This window comes from Podarcis pityusensis (assembly GCF_964106645.2).
Source record: "Podarcis pityusensis genome assembly, chromosome: 6".
Taxonomy (NCBI): Eukaryota; Metazoa; Chordata; class Lepidosauria; order Squamata; family Lacertidae; genus Podarcis; species Podarcis pityusensis.
Genome location: NC_138030.1, coordinates 68491765 through 68504737, shown reverse-complemented (window position 1 = coordinate 68504737; position 12973 = coordinate 68491765). Strand labels below are relative to the sequence as shown.

The 12973-nt window shown below is 40.1% G+C and overlaps 1 protein-coding gene across 22 annotated transcripts in view; it reads right to left on the bottom strand.

The window, feature by feature from the left end:
* The window catches only part of ADGRL2 (adhesion G protein-coupled receptor L2), a 242637-nt gene that overhangs the window by 24551 nt on the left and 205113 nt on the right, over positions 1-12973 (bottom strand). For all 22 annotated transcript variants that reach the window (XM_081008513.1, XM_081008505.1, XM_081008506.1 and 19 more), the window contains 7 exons: positions 9929-10112; positions 7659-7781; positions 7190-7395; positions 5705-5878; positions 4401-4607; positions 2589-2809; positions 596-662 (listed from right to left, as the gene is read on the bottom strand). In XM_081008513.1, the coding sequence (XP_080864639.1) occupies positions 596-662; positions 2589-2809; positions 4401-4607; positions 5705-5878; positions 7190-7395; positions 7659-7781; positions 9929-10112 (1182 nt within the window). The remainder of the gene's footprint in view (positions 1-595; positions 663-2588; positions 2810-4400; positions 4608-5704; positions 5879-7189; positions 7396-7658; positions 7782-9928; positions 10113-12973) is intronic.

The window sequence follows — 12973 nt, the reverse complement described above, 5'->3', positions numbered from 1 at the left end:
GGATAGGACTGTGCACAAATCAAAACTAAGACTTGTGATTCATATGCCATCACAATTGTACAAAGTCTCTGGTCGAAATTCGCCGATTTGTGTACAAACAGCAGAGAGAGGTTTCCGTATCTCCCAATACTGGAACCCAAGGTCATCCAATTAAGTTGAATATTGGAGTGTTGAATACTGGGACAGACAAAATGAACACAGTGCATAGTAGAATTTGCTGCCACATGACGTGGCGCTGCCCCACCCCCCAACTTGGATAGCTTTAAAAGGCAGTTAGACAAATAAGACTTTCAGTGGCTAGAAGTTGTGATGGCTGTCTTCTACTTCCAGTATCGGTATCATATCAGCAGTTGCTTTTGGGGGGAGACAACCCACGAGAAGTGAGCTTTCCATGAGCGTCTGGTTGGTTATAGTGAGAAGATGATGCTGGAGAACATGGGCCTATGGTCTTATCCAAAAAGGCTATTGCTATGACAGTTTCACAGCAAATATAACCTGACTTTCAAAGTATTTTGGTCATTTCCACTGTAATAAATAAAGTGGATTGGGAGAGAGGCAGGCAGATGGGCGGAAAGGAAAGAGAGAATATTCTTACCAGAATAATGAAGGTAACAGGCCCAATGAAACTCCAGATAAAATAGTTGTCAACTTTGAGCCAGCAGCTGTTACAGAAAAAAAGAAGAAAAGTGGCGTGAGAATAGCACATTCACTCTATGTTACCAATGGAAAGTAGACATCTCTTAGGACTTATTCACATGGACTGGCTATGATGTGACTTTTTTTTAAGTAGTAACCCCATGTGGACATCCATATGAAACCTATTCTTGAAAATGGATACACAACTGGCTGTCTTGCTTCCTTGTTTGTATGTTATTCCTGAGCATGATTTGGAGTGCCAAGTGGGAGGAGATTAACATCATTCAATGGCATGGTCACCAAGGGAAACTGCATTAGCACACCATAAGTGTTCTACGTTGAGAAAATCAGCCGTGCAACTCTCTCTTTCAGTTAAATGCATGGAGATGTAATTCTGAACACTAGCATATGCTTGAGAATGTGTCTGTTTATTGAGCTTTTCACTAAGGCTGTTCAACAAGACTTCCTTATGATCACCTGCTTTCATCTTTACGCTCATTAATTGTTGCCTATCACTCCATTTTCTTCACACTATTGCAAACCACCTGCACGCCCCGCCCCCCCCCCCCCCAATTGATGGTGGTGCTACAGTACATTTTACACTTTTCAAATCTGGAACCTATCAAACCTCAGAATGAAACTCAAGGCCACATCCATTTTCCTTTCTCAATGCTTCTCATTCAAGCTTATTTATTTCCACCTTCTCCCCCCCCCCCACTTCTTTTCAATGAAATGCAACAAAAAAAATAATGATGCTGCCACTGGTACAGCTCACCTTAGAATGGGGTCAACCAACAAGTTGAAAAGCATCAAGCATTAAAAAGATGCCCTGTGTGGTACAGCTAATCAACCCCAAGGGGTACCTGGAAGTACAGGGCAACCACAAAAAGCCTGGTATTTAATTAAGTAACTCTGCTTCCTTTTGGGTTAGTATTTGATATAGGCTGTGAACCCAGGCAAAAGTATAATGTGGGTCCCCCTCTCCCCACACAGCTTTTCCTTGTGCATTTAAAACATGCTTTTAGCTGTCCATCACTTGACTATCCCCAAGGAACACCAACTCAGAAAATGATTAAATGTCATATTTCTTCTTCTTCTGCAGAGCAGCATAATGCAAACAAAATGCCTCAAACAGGATTAAACTAAATTACGCATCAGTTTATCGGGACTCACTTCACTTACTGATTCACTTTTCATATAGCACAGCTCCCTACTGAATTGCTTTCGTTTGTCTTTCATCAACAGCAGAATCAAGCAGCTTGCTTGTATTCCAACAGTATCTGCCCATACTGTAACTAATTTCATCAAAGGACAAAGTAAGCTCTATTGGAAGGCACATTTATGCCTCTAGCAACATAAACCCTCAGAAACATTATTATTTTTTTGGGTCTACCTTCTGTCACTTTGTATAAATATCCCTACTTTTTACAAATAGAAAACAGTGGGCTAATTTTAATCCGATTCTTTCCCGATAAATATTATCAAAGTGAACCACTGGGGCAGAAACACTGCACTATCATTCCCTAGAAAGAGAACTGGCTAGAAAGCATCCTGAACAAAGAAATCTAATGAAGTGTTAGCTTAAAACTAGGGCAGGGGGGTTAAAGCAAACCAGATACTTTTAAGTAAAGTAGAATTTTATTTTGTTTTATTTTACTTAATATTCATTGGAGGCCCAAAATGTTATTTACTTTTTCTCCCAATTTGTTTCGGGTCAATCTTTTGTGTTAAAAAGAAAGGTGGTAATTTAGAATCTTGCCTCTCCAGGGTACAAATTCTCTGAACCTAGAAAATTACAAAAGACCTGATTGGAATTTGCACACAGCCTTGCCATTCTCGTACCAATAAAGCTTTCTGGTGCTATTTTAGTCTGTCAGGGGCTCTGACAGCTAACACGCTTAAAAAAAATCAAAAAATCGCCTGAAACACTCAGGTCACTAGCAATTACTTACGCATTTTGCGCTCCATAGCTGGAGTAGTCGATAGCTGCCGAGACACCAACAACAGTGGCAGGAAAGAGGTAGCCAGCAACATAGTAGTACTTCTTCCTAGAATATTCACTTTCAAATACTTCAACTAACATGAGATAGAGCTGCACCCCTTCTAGGCACATCCAGGCAAAGGCTGCCAGGAAGAAAAAGTGTAAGAGGCCTGCAAATATTGGGCATGCAATCTGCAAAGAAAAAGAAACAATCAAATGCAAGGTGCAACACTTTTCAACCTGCCCACTTAATCGGATATATTCAGAAAACGAAACAATGTGGATGTTAACAGCTTGGTTTGTAATGGCAGCATACTATATATGCAATAATTGAACCCCCCCCCCACACACACTGCCCCCCCAACAGAAAACTTCATATTCATAACTACTGAAAACTGTATTGTGTTCCCAGTAGCTACAGCTTCTACTCTCTTGCACTCTGTGAGTTAAGATATGGAAAGCATGTGCCTATTAGCATTCTTTGACGCAATGGAATATCAAGTGTGGCAAGCAGTCCATTAATTTTTGGTAGCGCAATGTTAACACTCTGCTGTAAGGCTTATATTGCAGATGATTTGGTACAAGAAGATAAAGAGCCCCAGCTACTAGATGTATTATTTATACCTTCTGCTGAAAATTCTTATGCCTCTGTCAGAATATTCCATTTCCCTTTAAATATCAAATATCGTTGCTTTTTCTATTTTTAGGAAGATCTGCTATCATATCACTAGCCACACTCTGTAGATGAGTACAGAACAAAATCCTACCGACTGACTCAATTCTAAGGGCAGCTTATTTTAGAAAAACCATGGGTTCAGCCTCATGCTTTGAGATTTAGGAAAAGGCTAATCTGAAATGAGAAATGAAGACACACAAAGGAAAAGAATTCCATAGCTTTCTATCTCTTAAGGATAGGAATGTATTATTTCTGTGTAACATTCTCCTGTATCTGGGGGCGCTAGGTACACCTACCGGACAAGAGGCAGGTTTATCTAAGAACCCACTGCAGCCAATTGGGAGTTAAGCATTTAACTGTTTCCTTAGTTCCATTCGTCCCAATGGAGCTGCAAAATCTGTTCCACTGGATTACAGTAAATGATCTTGAACAATGATCATAAATAACAAAAACTACCATACCTCAATCTGAATTGTCGTCACTTGTACACCTATGATCTCCCTCCCTCCCTAACACACACACAATATTGAAGGAAAATCTTGTTGGTCAATAGGTGGCTTAAATGCTAAACAAATCCTGACAAGAAACTCTCTGGCAGGCTTATTAAGCTTCTACTGGTTCCCAACTTAACAACATTGAACAGGCATGTTTTCTTGCTTTCTCTAAAACAGAGGTCGCCAACGCAACACCTGTGCGTGCCAGTGGACCCTCCTGTACCTTCTATGGCATCAATATTTTTTGTTGTTTAATCTAAACTGGTGTAAGTCTTTGTGGCATAGTAAATTCTAAGCCATATATAGTGGTAAACTCAGTCTTCTAAGCAAAATGAGGGCTTCTGCATCACAATTTTAAAAATCTTAACGCTCCTGAGCTGAATGAGATAGTTCCATCTTTGCATCTAAATGAGAAGTTTCAGACATTAGCTGTTCAACCTTTTCTCTGCCTGCCATATTTCCTGAGTAACCTACCCGTCCATGGGAAAAGCGGCTAAAGGTTGCATCAAAAAAGCAGACAACTGAGAAACTTCTTTTGGCCATCAAATACTTTACTGCTACCATTCCTTTTAGTGAGGTATCTTCAGATGTGTGTTAAATATAGAGAGCTTACCTTGTACTCTGTCTTATCGATGCCTATTAGGAAAATAAATTCTGCAATGAGGAGGTTGATGCAAAGGTTCTTGTGAATTGTGTTTCGGTCACTTTGAAGGCCGCGGAAGAAACAGAAAGTGAAGATGCAAATTGCCAGGCAGACAAGGGAAATGACAATCCCTACCCAGGTGATGACAGTGAGGAGTAAACCATGCATTCCATTGTACTGGAAATGATGAAGAGTAAAGAAAATTAGTGTGGTCATTGATCAATACAAAACTAAAATATGTTTGTCGCTAACACTTAGAAATTCCAACTTTGTTCAAAGGACAGCACAACAGCCATTGGCAGTTACAGAGATAAACACTGGAGATGAACTAACTTTGAAATTATTATTATTATTATTATTATTATTATTATTATTAATTTCCAATAACATGCCACATTTGAAGCCTAAGGGATGTTTTGGAAGGAGAGCAGGGGAGGGAAAACATAATTTCTGTATTGAATGCACAAATAAAGCATTGCTCAGGTCATCAAAGGAAATTTAAGGAAACTAGAGATCTTCAGTAAAAGCCATATGTTCCATAAATGGAATGGATGAATAACTCTCATTGTGTGATCCAGTTAGAGTAGGAGATGCTGTCAGGCTCCTTGGCCAATGATGCAACTCATGGCCAGGTAAGAGAAAATTAACATACATCCTTTAGTATCATTTCCATGGCTCTGTAGCTCAGTAGCATAAAGAAGAACTTGTACTTTATAGCTCTTGGTAGTTTTTGATTTTCCCTCAGAACTGATGCCATCCAGATACCTATTACCTGGGTCTAGAGAATGCAGAGCAGAATACACACTTCCCTTTTAAGTATGCTTTTGAAAGGTGTAAATATCCATCCCTTTGTCAACAGTTAACCAGTCCCAATGTGAATTTGCAGAGTTTTCAAGTAATCAGTCTTAACTGCAATCCTATCAGAAATCTACAAAATGCTTTGAGAAAGCAAGAGTATGTCGGAGAACTTAAAACTGCCAAAAAGCAGAAAATATTGGTACATAATGATAGGGGATGACTGTATATTTGAGCTCCTTTAATGAAATGGCATCCAGCATTAAATATAAGGAGCTGAACAGACACATTCCTTTTCTTCATTTTACATCTGAACCTATGGAACACAAAGGTCATATTTGGAATACTGTGAAATGAGATGTCCAGAAGGATCCTGAAATTATACAAACATCCGACTGTATAGATAGTTCAAACATAGAGAAGTTAAAGTGGGTTTTCTAAATGTCATTTGGTTGCCGATTAAAGGCATTGTTCCTTACCGCAATTCCCCTGTGTGCCATGAGGATTGCAAAATTGGTTAGGTGGCTACATGCGCACGTGGTATGTGTTTTATTTGTGTCAATCAGCTTGCATCCTTGAGTTGACCAATAGCCCATCATAGTCCGTTCAGAGTAGTTCCAGAAGGAACAATTTGCATTGAAATAATTCTTGGTCTGCAAAACACCAGGATGAAAGAAAATTAGAACTGTAAACCCAGAAATGACAAGTATGGCGCAATGGGCATAGAATACAATTTGGATTACATTCTCCACATTTTTGTGGTTTGCTGTTTTGGAGCACAATTGAATAAGGGGCATAGGTTCATACACCATTAAACAGCAATTAAGGTGACCTAGGATAGACTGCGGCGGATTGTACCCAGCATTAGCAAACCCAACAAGAACATGTTGAACAAGCCTACCACCTAGTTATAAAGTGGGTCTAATAGTTTAAAATATGCCAAAGTGCAATCCACATTACTATAGATCTAATTTTAATCAATCAGTTTCCTACTTGCTGTTCAATGTTCATACTGTGCACTTGTGGCCATTTCTGCCGATCCTGCAGCAGTAGATTCATGAAGTTTCTCTAAAGGGCTTCTTGAATACTTGAGGATTTACTAACGAATTCACTTTCCTTTTCTCAATTTCTATCAAGTCTAAAGGATCACTAGACATAATAATTCAGATTAAACTGAACTGAAAAACTGGTCTGGGGAAAAACACCTAGAGAGGGGATTTTTCCTTTCTTTTTTTAAGAGTCTTCTCTTTTGGTAAATGGAAAATCTCAGCTGGGAAAATAAAATTGTAGCATTGGAAGGGATCCTGAGGGTCATCTAGTCCAAACCCCTGCAATACAGGAATCTCAACTAGATCATACATGACAGATGGACATCTAACCTCTGCTAAAAATAACAACTCTAAAGAGTCTGTTCCACTGTTGAGCAGCTCTTGTTGTCAAAAAGTTCTTCCTGATGTTTAGTCGGAATACTAACATCTGACTAGTTCAAGCACAGAGAAGTTAAACCTAGCATCAAGCAGAATGCAGAAAACAGCACTAGATTCCTTCGTTGACTAAAACCTATCTGAACGATTAGTGAATGGGCTCTAGCAGACAGTATGGAATTAGAGCAAAATGCTCTAAGTTCCATTAAAATTTTGCTGCATTAAGGAAGCAAAATCATAAGAGCTGGTGTTTTTCTGTCCTGCTGCTAAGGTAAGAGTTAATTTTCACTTAGGAACAAATTAGAGCCATTTACATTTTCATGTTGATTACCGAATTAGCTTTCATTAAGAATACACTTAAGTTCTAATAATCACTGAACCAGGCTCATTTAATTTTATGTTCGTAGACTTAAACAAACCTGTGCCTCTGACCTAGTCCAACATTTAAAATTCAAATTGAAAGATCCACCCCCGTCCCTTCTTTGCTCTTTGCTCTTGCTGATTTTATGACCTTCCCATTAATTCATTACCATAACTCACATCAATGTGTGCCAGGGTGAAAAGAACAGGGTCTGTCAAGTACACGCGACTGGACTCCTTGTTGATGGAGGCCGCAATGACGTCAGAGTTCACAGCGATGGTACTGTTCCTGCCAGCAAACTCTCCTCCCAGTTTGATGGTTGCATTTTCCGTACTGAGGAACTGGCCCAAGCTTTTGTAAATTATGAAAACCAGCTTTGCTAACCCTGTGAAAAGAAAGCTATTATAGTCACTTTATATAACATGGCATGTTTTAAATAGCCTAGCCCTCCCCAGCTTTAGTGCAGAAAGATTGATTCGAGTAAAAAAAGAAAGAAAGAAAGAAAAAAGGCAGCCTAATGTTATTTACAAATGAGAGCTATTGACTAGCTATTTTTAATGTTGCTGAGGGTGTATTATTATAACACAGCAAACCCTTCCAAAATTAAGTTGCTACAGCTGAAAAATAAATGGTTTGCAAAAGACATACCGCTTCTGCTGTTCTGCTTCACAGTGTTCGAAGAGAGCTGGATAGAATTGCCTCCTGCGTTGCCCTGGGGGAATTTCAAGTCCTGCACCTGCCCTTCTGTACTCAGCACTGCAACTTCCAAGACTAGGTGGACAAAAAGCAAGAAGAAGGTTTTTGTTTTCTGTGGTCAGATTTGGCTGATGATTTCCTTTTCCTTTTTTCCTTTCGGGATGCTTATTTTCTTGCTTGTACATGACAGATGCATACCGGTAGCATTGGAGTCGTTTTCCTTTAAATTTTAATCAAACCCGAGTGCAGATGCACAAAAGTAACAGCACGCCAGTTCAAAGAACATGACAGCCAACCTGGTTTTAATGTGAGCCTAAGAGAGATCACTTCAAAAGTCCCAAGAGTTCTTAGTTGGAAGATATACTTAACTTTTGGAGACCAAAGCAGCCATGATGCATGAATTTTTAGTGTTTGTGTCCTACTTGCTATTGCTATGCCTAATCTCTCAGCAACAGGAAGCCAGAGGAGTAGATCATTAAAACTGTCAGAATGGGACTGGGGGCATCTAGGCTTAAATCTCTGTAGGGTGACCATGGCTCAGTCATTGTATTTTAGCCTAACCTACTTAAATTAAAGGGGTGCTGGAGGTAATAACAATGGGCACAACTCTGGGGAAAGGTAGGATATGGACAGTGCTTTTTTTGAGGGGTTACTCAAGAGTATGCAGCAATGGCACCTCTTTTGTTTTTGTTAAAAACTGTAGCAGGGTGAGTACCAGCAGCTATTTTTCTAGAGTGGGGAAAGGGTATATATTTATTAATGTAAATAGATAAACTAAATATGAAAAAAATCATTAGTTGATAGCAACTAGTTGGGCAGGGGCAGGGTGTGACAGAATGGTGGAACCCACCGCTGCATCTACAACTCTCACACCGGCCACGGGAGATGGCTGGAGGAGGGGGAAAGCAGGTTGCTGCAGCAGCCTGGAGGTAATGCAGTGATCCAGCCAAGCTCAGGACCGATGCCAGCAGGTGAAGAGGTCCAGCTCAGCACCTCCTCTTTCCTGGAACATGGCTTCCACTGGTGGTACTTCTGCTTATTGTGGGGGAGACTCTACATGCTGACCTCACTCTGCAGGCTGATAGTGGCAGTCAGTGTGATGACTGGGTGGTGTGGCACCTCAAGCCAATCCGTCTCCCCAGCCCACCAGGCCTGGTACAAAGGGGATTTGCTTCACAGCCAAAGGCCCACTTAACCTAGATGAATTTACTTTAGAGTAGACATCCTTAGCATTCCACAGCTGATCATCTGCAAACTCTGCTTCCACCTTTAGCAACAAAAACATGCACCACCTCATTCACAAATCCACGTACCTGACATTCTCCCATTCATAAATTAGTTTTTCCATTTTAAAGTCTAGTCTTGAAATGTCTGTGACATATGTGTGCTCTACCTCCTAATATGTAGACTGGTATAAGCCTCAAGGACGTAAGGAGAATGGCATTTTACATCTATACACAACAACCTTCTTAACCACAACAAGATATACCTGTATGTCCCTAATACATAATAGTTTCATTTCCCTGCCAGCATTTAAATGATAAATTATGCTCAAAGTGTCGGTAGCTATTTTGCAATCTGCAAAGCATGGCTATTTTGTATTGTGGGAGACGTGGCTCACTGAACACACTTTCACCTGAAGGCAGTTGTGCTTAATGCAAACATTTAGTCTATGTGCTATGTGCCCAAAGTTGGCAATGCGCTCTCCCTGAAAGTAATCTACATTCATTAGGAACTGATTATGTATAAAGGAGAAAGAGTTTCTACCATGAGGACTGAAAAATATGTATGTATTTTCTATCATTTATGTAGCACATTTTTTAAAGTGTTCAAAGCGCTACATACACATTTTATCCAGAAATATTTACAATAATCCTTCAGAAGTAGCCCAACATTATTAGCTCCATAATTCAGATGAGAATAAGATAAAGGTTACTTGCCTAAGTCCTTTGACTTAATTTTGTTAGCCAAAAATAATCGAACTAGGAATTGTCGGGGTTACAATCTTAGTCGCTATCTGTTCTATAGCCAGAACATCAATCTATAATGGTTTTCCATTTTTAAAATGCAGAGGTTTCTGTATTATTTTCATGTAATATATTTATAATTGGGCAAATTACACTGTTCCATCTAATGTGGAATATATGGACATCCCAAACCACTGGGCTTGGTGGACTCTTCCCACGGTGTGATGCCAAGCGTTTCAAGACGTATTCACTTACCAATGTGATCTGTAGGCATTGCGACCCTTGTTGGTTCTAAGAGGTTGTCAGCCAAGACAAAGGCCCCTTCTTCCAGGGTATCAAGTAACATGGTTGCAGCATGTGCTCGTTCAGAGGAATTCATATCTCTCCAGGAGTCTAGCGCTTGGGTCCTAAGCAGGTTGTCCACCGTGTCAACAATAGCCTGCATTCAGTAGAAAAATATTAGGCCTTACTGCCTTAAGGCAACAGGAGAGAGTCCCTAACATGATCTGATGACAATTACAATATTTAACTGTCAACATGATTTGCGGTGATTTAAAGACCAAAAGGCTACCGCTTTCCCCGTATAACAAAGAGCATTGATATAAGAAGCCTTGGAGCAGCAGCGAAAAAGAATATTATTAGCATACCGAAGCATATAAAAAGGGAACCCTCATGGCTTTAATTTTAAAGTTCCTCCAGCCAGGCTAGAGCTATACTGGGCTCCGATGTGCAAGTTAAGTTCGGCAGGAGCAGAGGATTTCCCCATTTATTCAGAACCAAAGAATGATCAGTAGCAGCCTGATCTCACATACTTACACTCACATTAAGATGCTCACAAAACAATATGCAATTAAGGAGAAATTTAGTGAAAACACGATATTCGTCAATTGAAGAGAGGCTCTTATGTTAATGCGTAATGTGGGTGATTGCTGAATCACCATGTCCCATTTACCTAGTTACAATGTGTCATTAGGTACATATATCTATATCTGCATATGATTTGGCTGATTTCGAAAACAAATAGAAATGCAAACAGAGTGCGTCACACAAATAAAAAGATGTCGCGCCCAGAACACTGCTCCACGCCTGAATGGATAGAAAAAAGTTGGGTCAGGACTCTCTATTGTCAGGAGCAAAATTAATTAGCCTAATCCATCTTAATATCCTCTTTCTGTCTGAATTGTGAGCCTCTACAATGGCAGGTGGGAGATACTTTGGAGTGGAATGAAAGGATTTTCTTCCCCTCTTCTCTAATGGGAAATAGAAGAGTCAAACTGCTCACACTGATACTGCTTCAGCCATTAAATAGAGTGGAACAGAAATTGGTCTGCAGAGGCCATATTCATTAGTCACCAAGAAATACGGATCGGAGCCTCTGATCTGAGTTACAAATGAATCCTCTGTCGCGAAGTGAGGACTTGCTTCATTTGCATAGCATCAGCTGGCTTTCGATTTGTAATTTTAAGAGGTTTTTATTAGTCTTAGCCAAACTGGGAAGCTCATTTGAGACCTACTAAAAATGATCTCAGCGAGAAATTAAGGCTGTGCTGCAGTTCGTGTTGCGTGTATATACGTGTCCTGATGGCTGCATGCATCCATTAGCCCAATTCACTCCTTATATTTTTAATGTTGTCTGACTGGATGCTTTTCTTCGGTCACATTAAAATAGTCAGCTCTTTAATGACACTATTTCTTGTCAACGGTGGCTGGAGAGGGAGGTGGAGAGTTAGAATAAATTCCCAGGCCATAATACCACAGTCCAAAGGTAGCAAGGTCTTTTTGGTAGTGGTGCCCCATACACAGAACATCCTCATCAGAGAGGCTTGCCTGGTGCCCACCCGCATTGTGCCAAGTGTAGACATTTATATTCTTCCAGGACATGCACATTTTTTAATATGCTTAATTCCTTGCCTCCTCTCCCACACAATCTGGGAGATGTCAACCATGACGTGTTTTAGATGCCCATCAAAAGCTTAGTTATTTGCTTGGGCATTTTTGACTGCTAATCTGCCCGCCATGCACTCCTCAGTATTTTGTTTTAGTATTCCGATTATGGATTTTTAGTGACAACATGTATTTTCATCTTATTTGTATTCTAGCCTTACAGTTTTATGGATTGGTTTTAAAAAAAAAAAACAAAAAAAAAAACTTGGTAAATTGCTTAGAGAGGGTTTTTTGTTTTTACATTAAGCTGCCTATAAATTGCTAACATAAATGTTTTTCCCTTGCCAGTTTAAAACTGATTTTGTGCTGCAGTGTTTGTGCAGGCTTTGGGGTGGTTTTACGTGCTAAGTTGTATTTGTATAATTGGATTTTGTGTGTGTGTTTAAACTATGAGTTGTATTAAATTAAGTTTTACTCAGAGCAGGTACGTGGAAAGTAATGAACATGGCTAAGTTAGGTACATCAATGGCAACAGGAGTACTCTGAGTACAACATAGTTGAATACCAACCACTAGAGAACTGAATTTATGGATGGTACATAAATGTAGCAATAATAATCACAAAGGGTGGAGGGGGTCGTGTAGCAGATGTACACGTGCCCAGCCATTAGCATAGACTTCTGATGTGGGGTAGCCTACAAATGTAGGCTTCTCTGGGTAATGGAAGCCTATGTGTCCGGACATTTATGTGCAAAGGCTTCCCCCACCTCAGACATCCACACTTATACATGGATGGCAGGAGTGGTGCCTGAAGGAGCCTCTTTCTACTCATATTGCCCCTTTACAAGAGTAAAATGTGAAGGAGGCTTGAGACCCCACTGATTTCAGTGAAGAATATTTATGCGTGTGCTCAACCTCCTCATTCAAATAAATCACTGGGAATTAACGCCTCACTTAAGACCGGCTCGTAACCCTAGATTCTCCCCATCACAGTGACAAAACATTTTCAGTAGCGAGCACACACACGGTTATTACATTTTACCCAATGACATTTATCTTCAAAGGTGAACTGCAAATGCAACTGTAAAAAAGAAATCAACCCAATTCAGCAGACTTTGCTTTGCGTCCCACTCATTGGCTTTAAAAGAGAGCAGTTATCATGGTATAATTTAAGATACATGTTGCTCCCCCCGCCTCCTACTCTCCTTTCCTTGCAAAACCGCTTGATAAAACTGAACACACTTCGGTCTCCCCAAAGTTTTATCAGCAGCTGAATGTAAAACAGAGGGCAAAATGTCATCTGGGCTGAGAGCAGATGTAACATGTTCCATGGTTAAGCAATCAACAGCCAGCCAAGGGATTGGGCAGGACCTTTTTCCGGCCTTTGGTAAGATGCATACCCATAGATAAATATTAT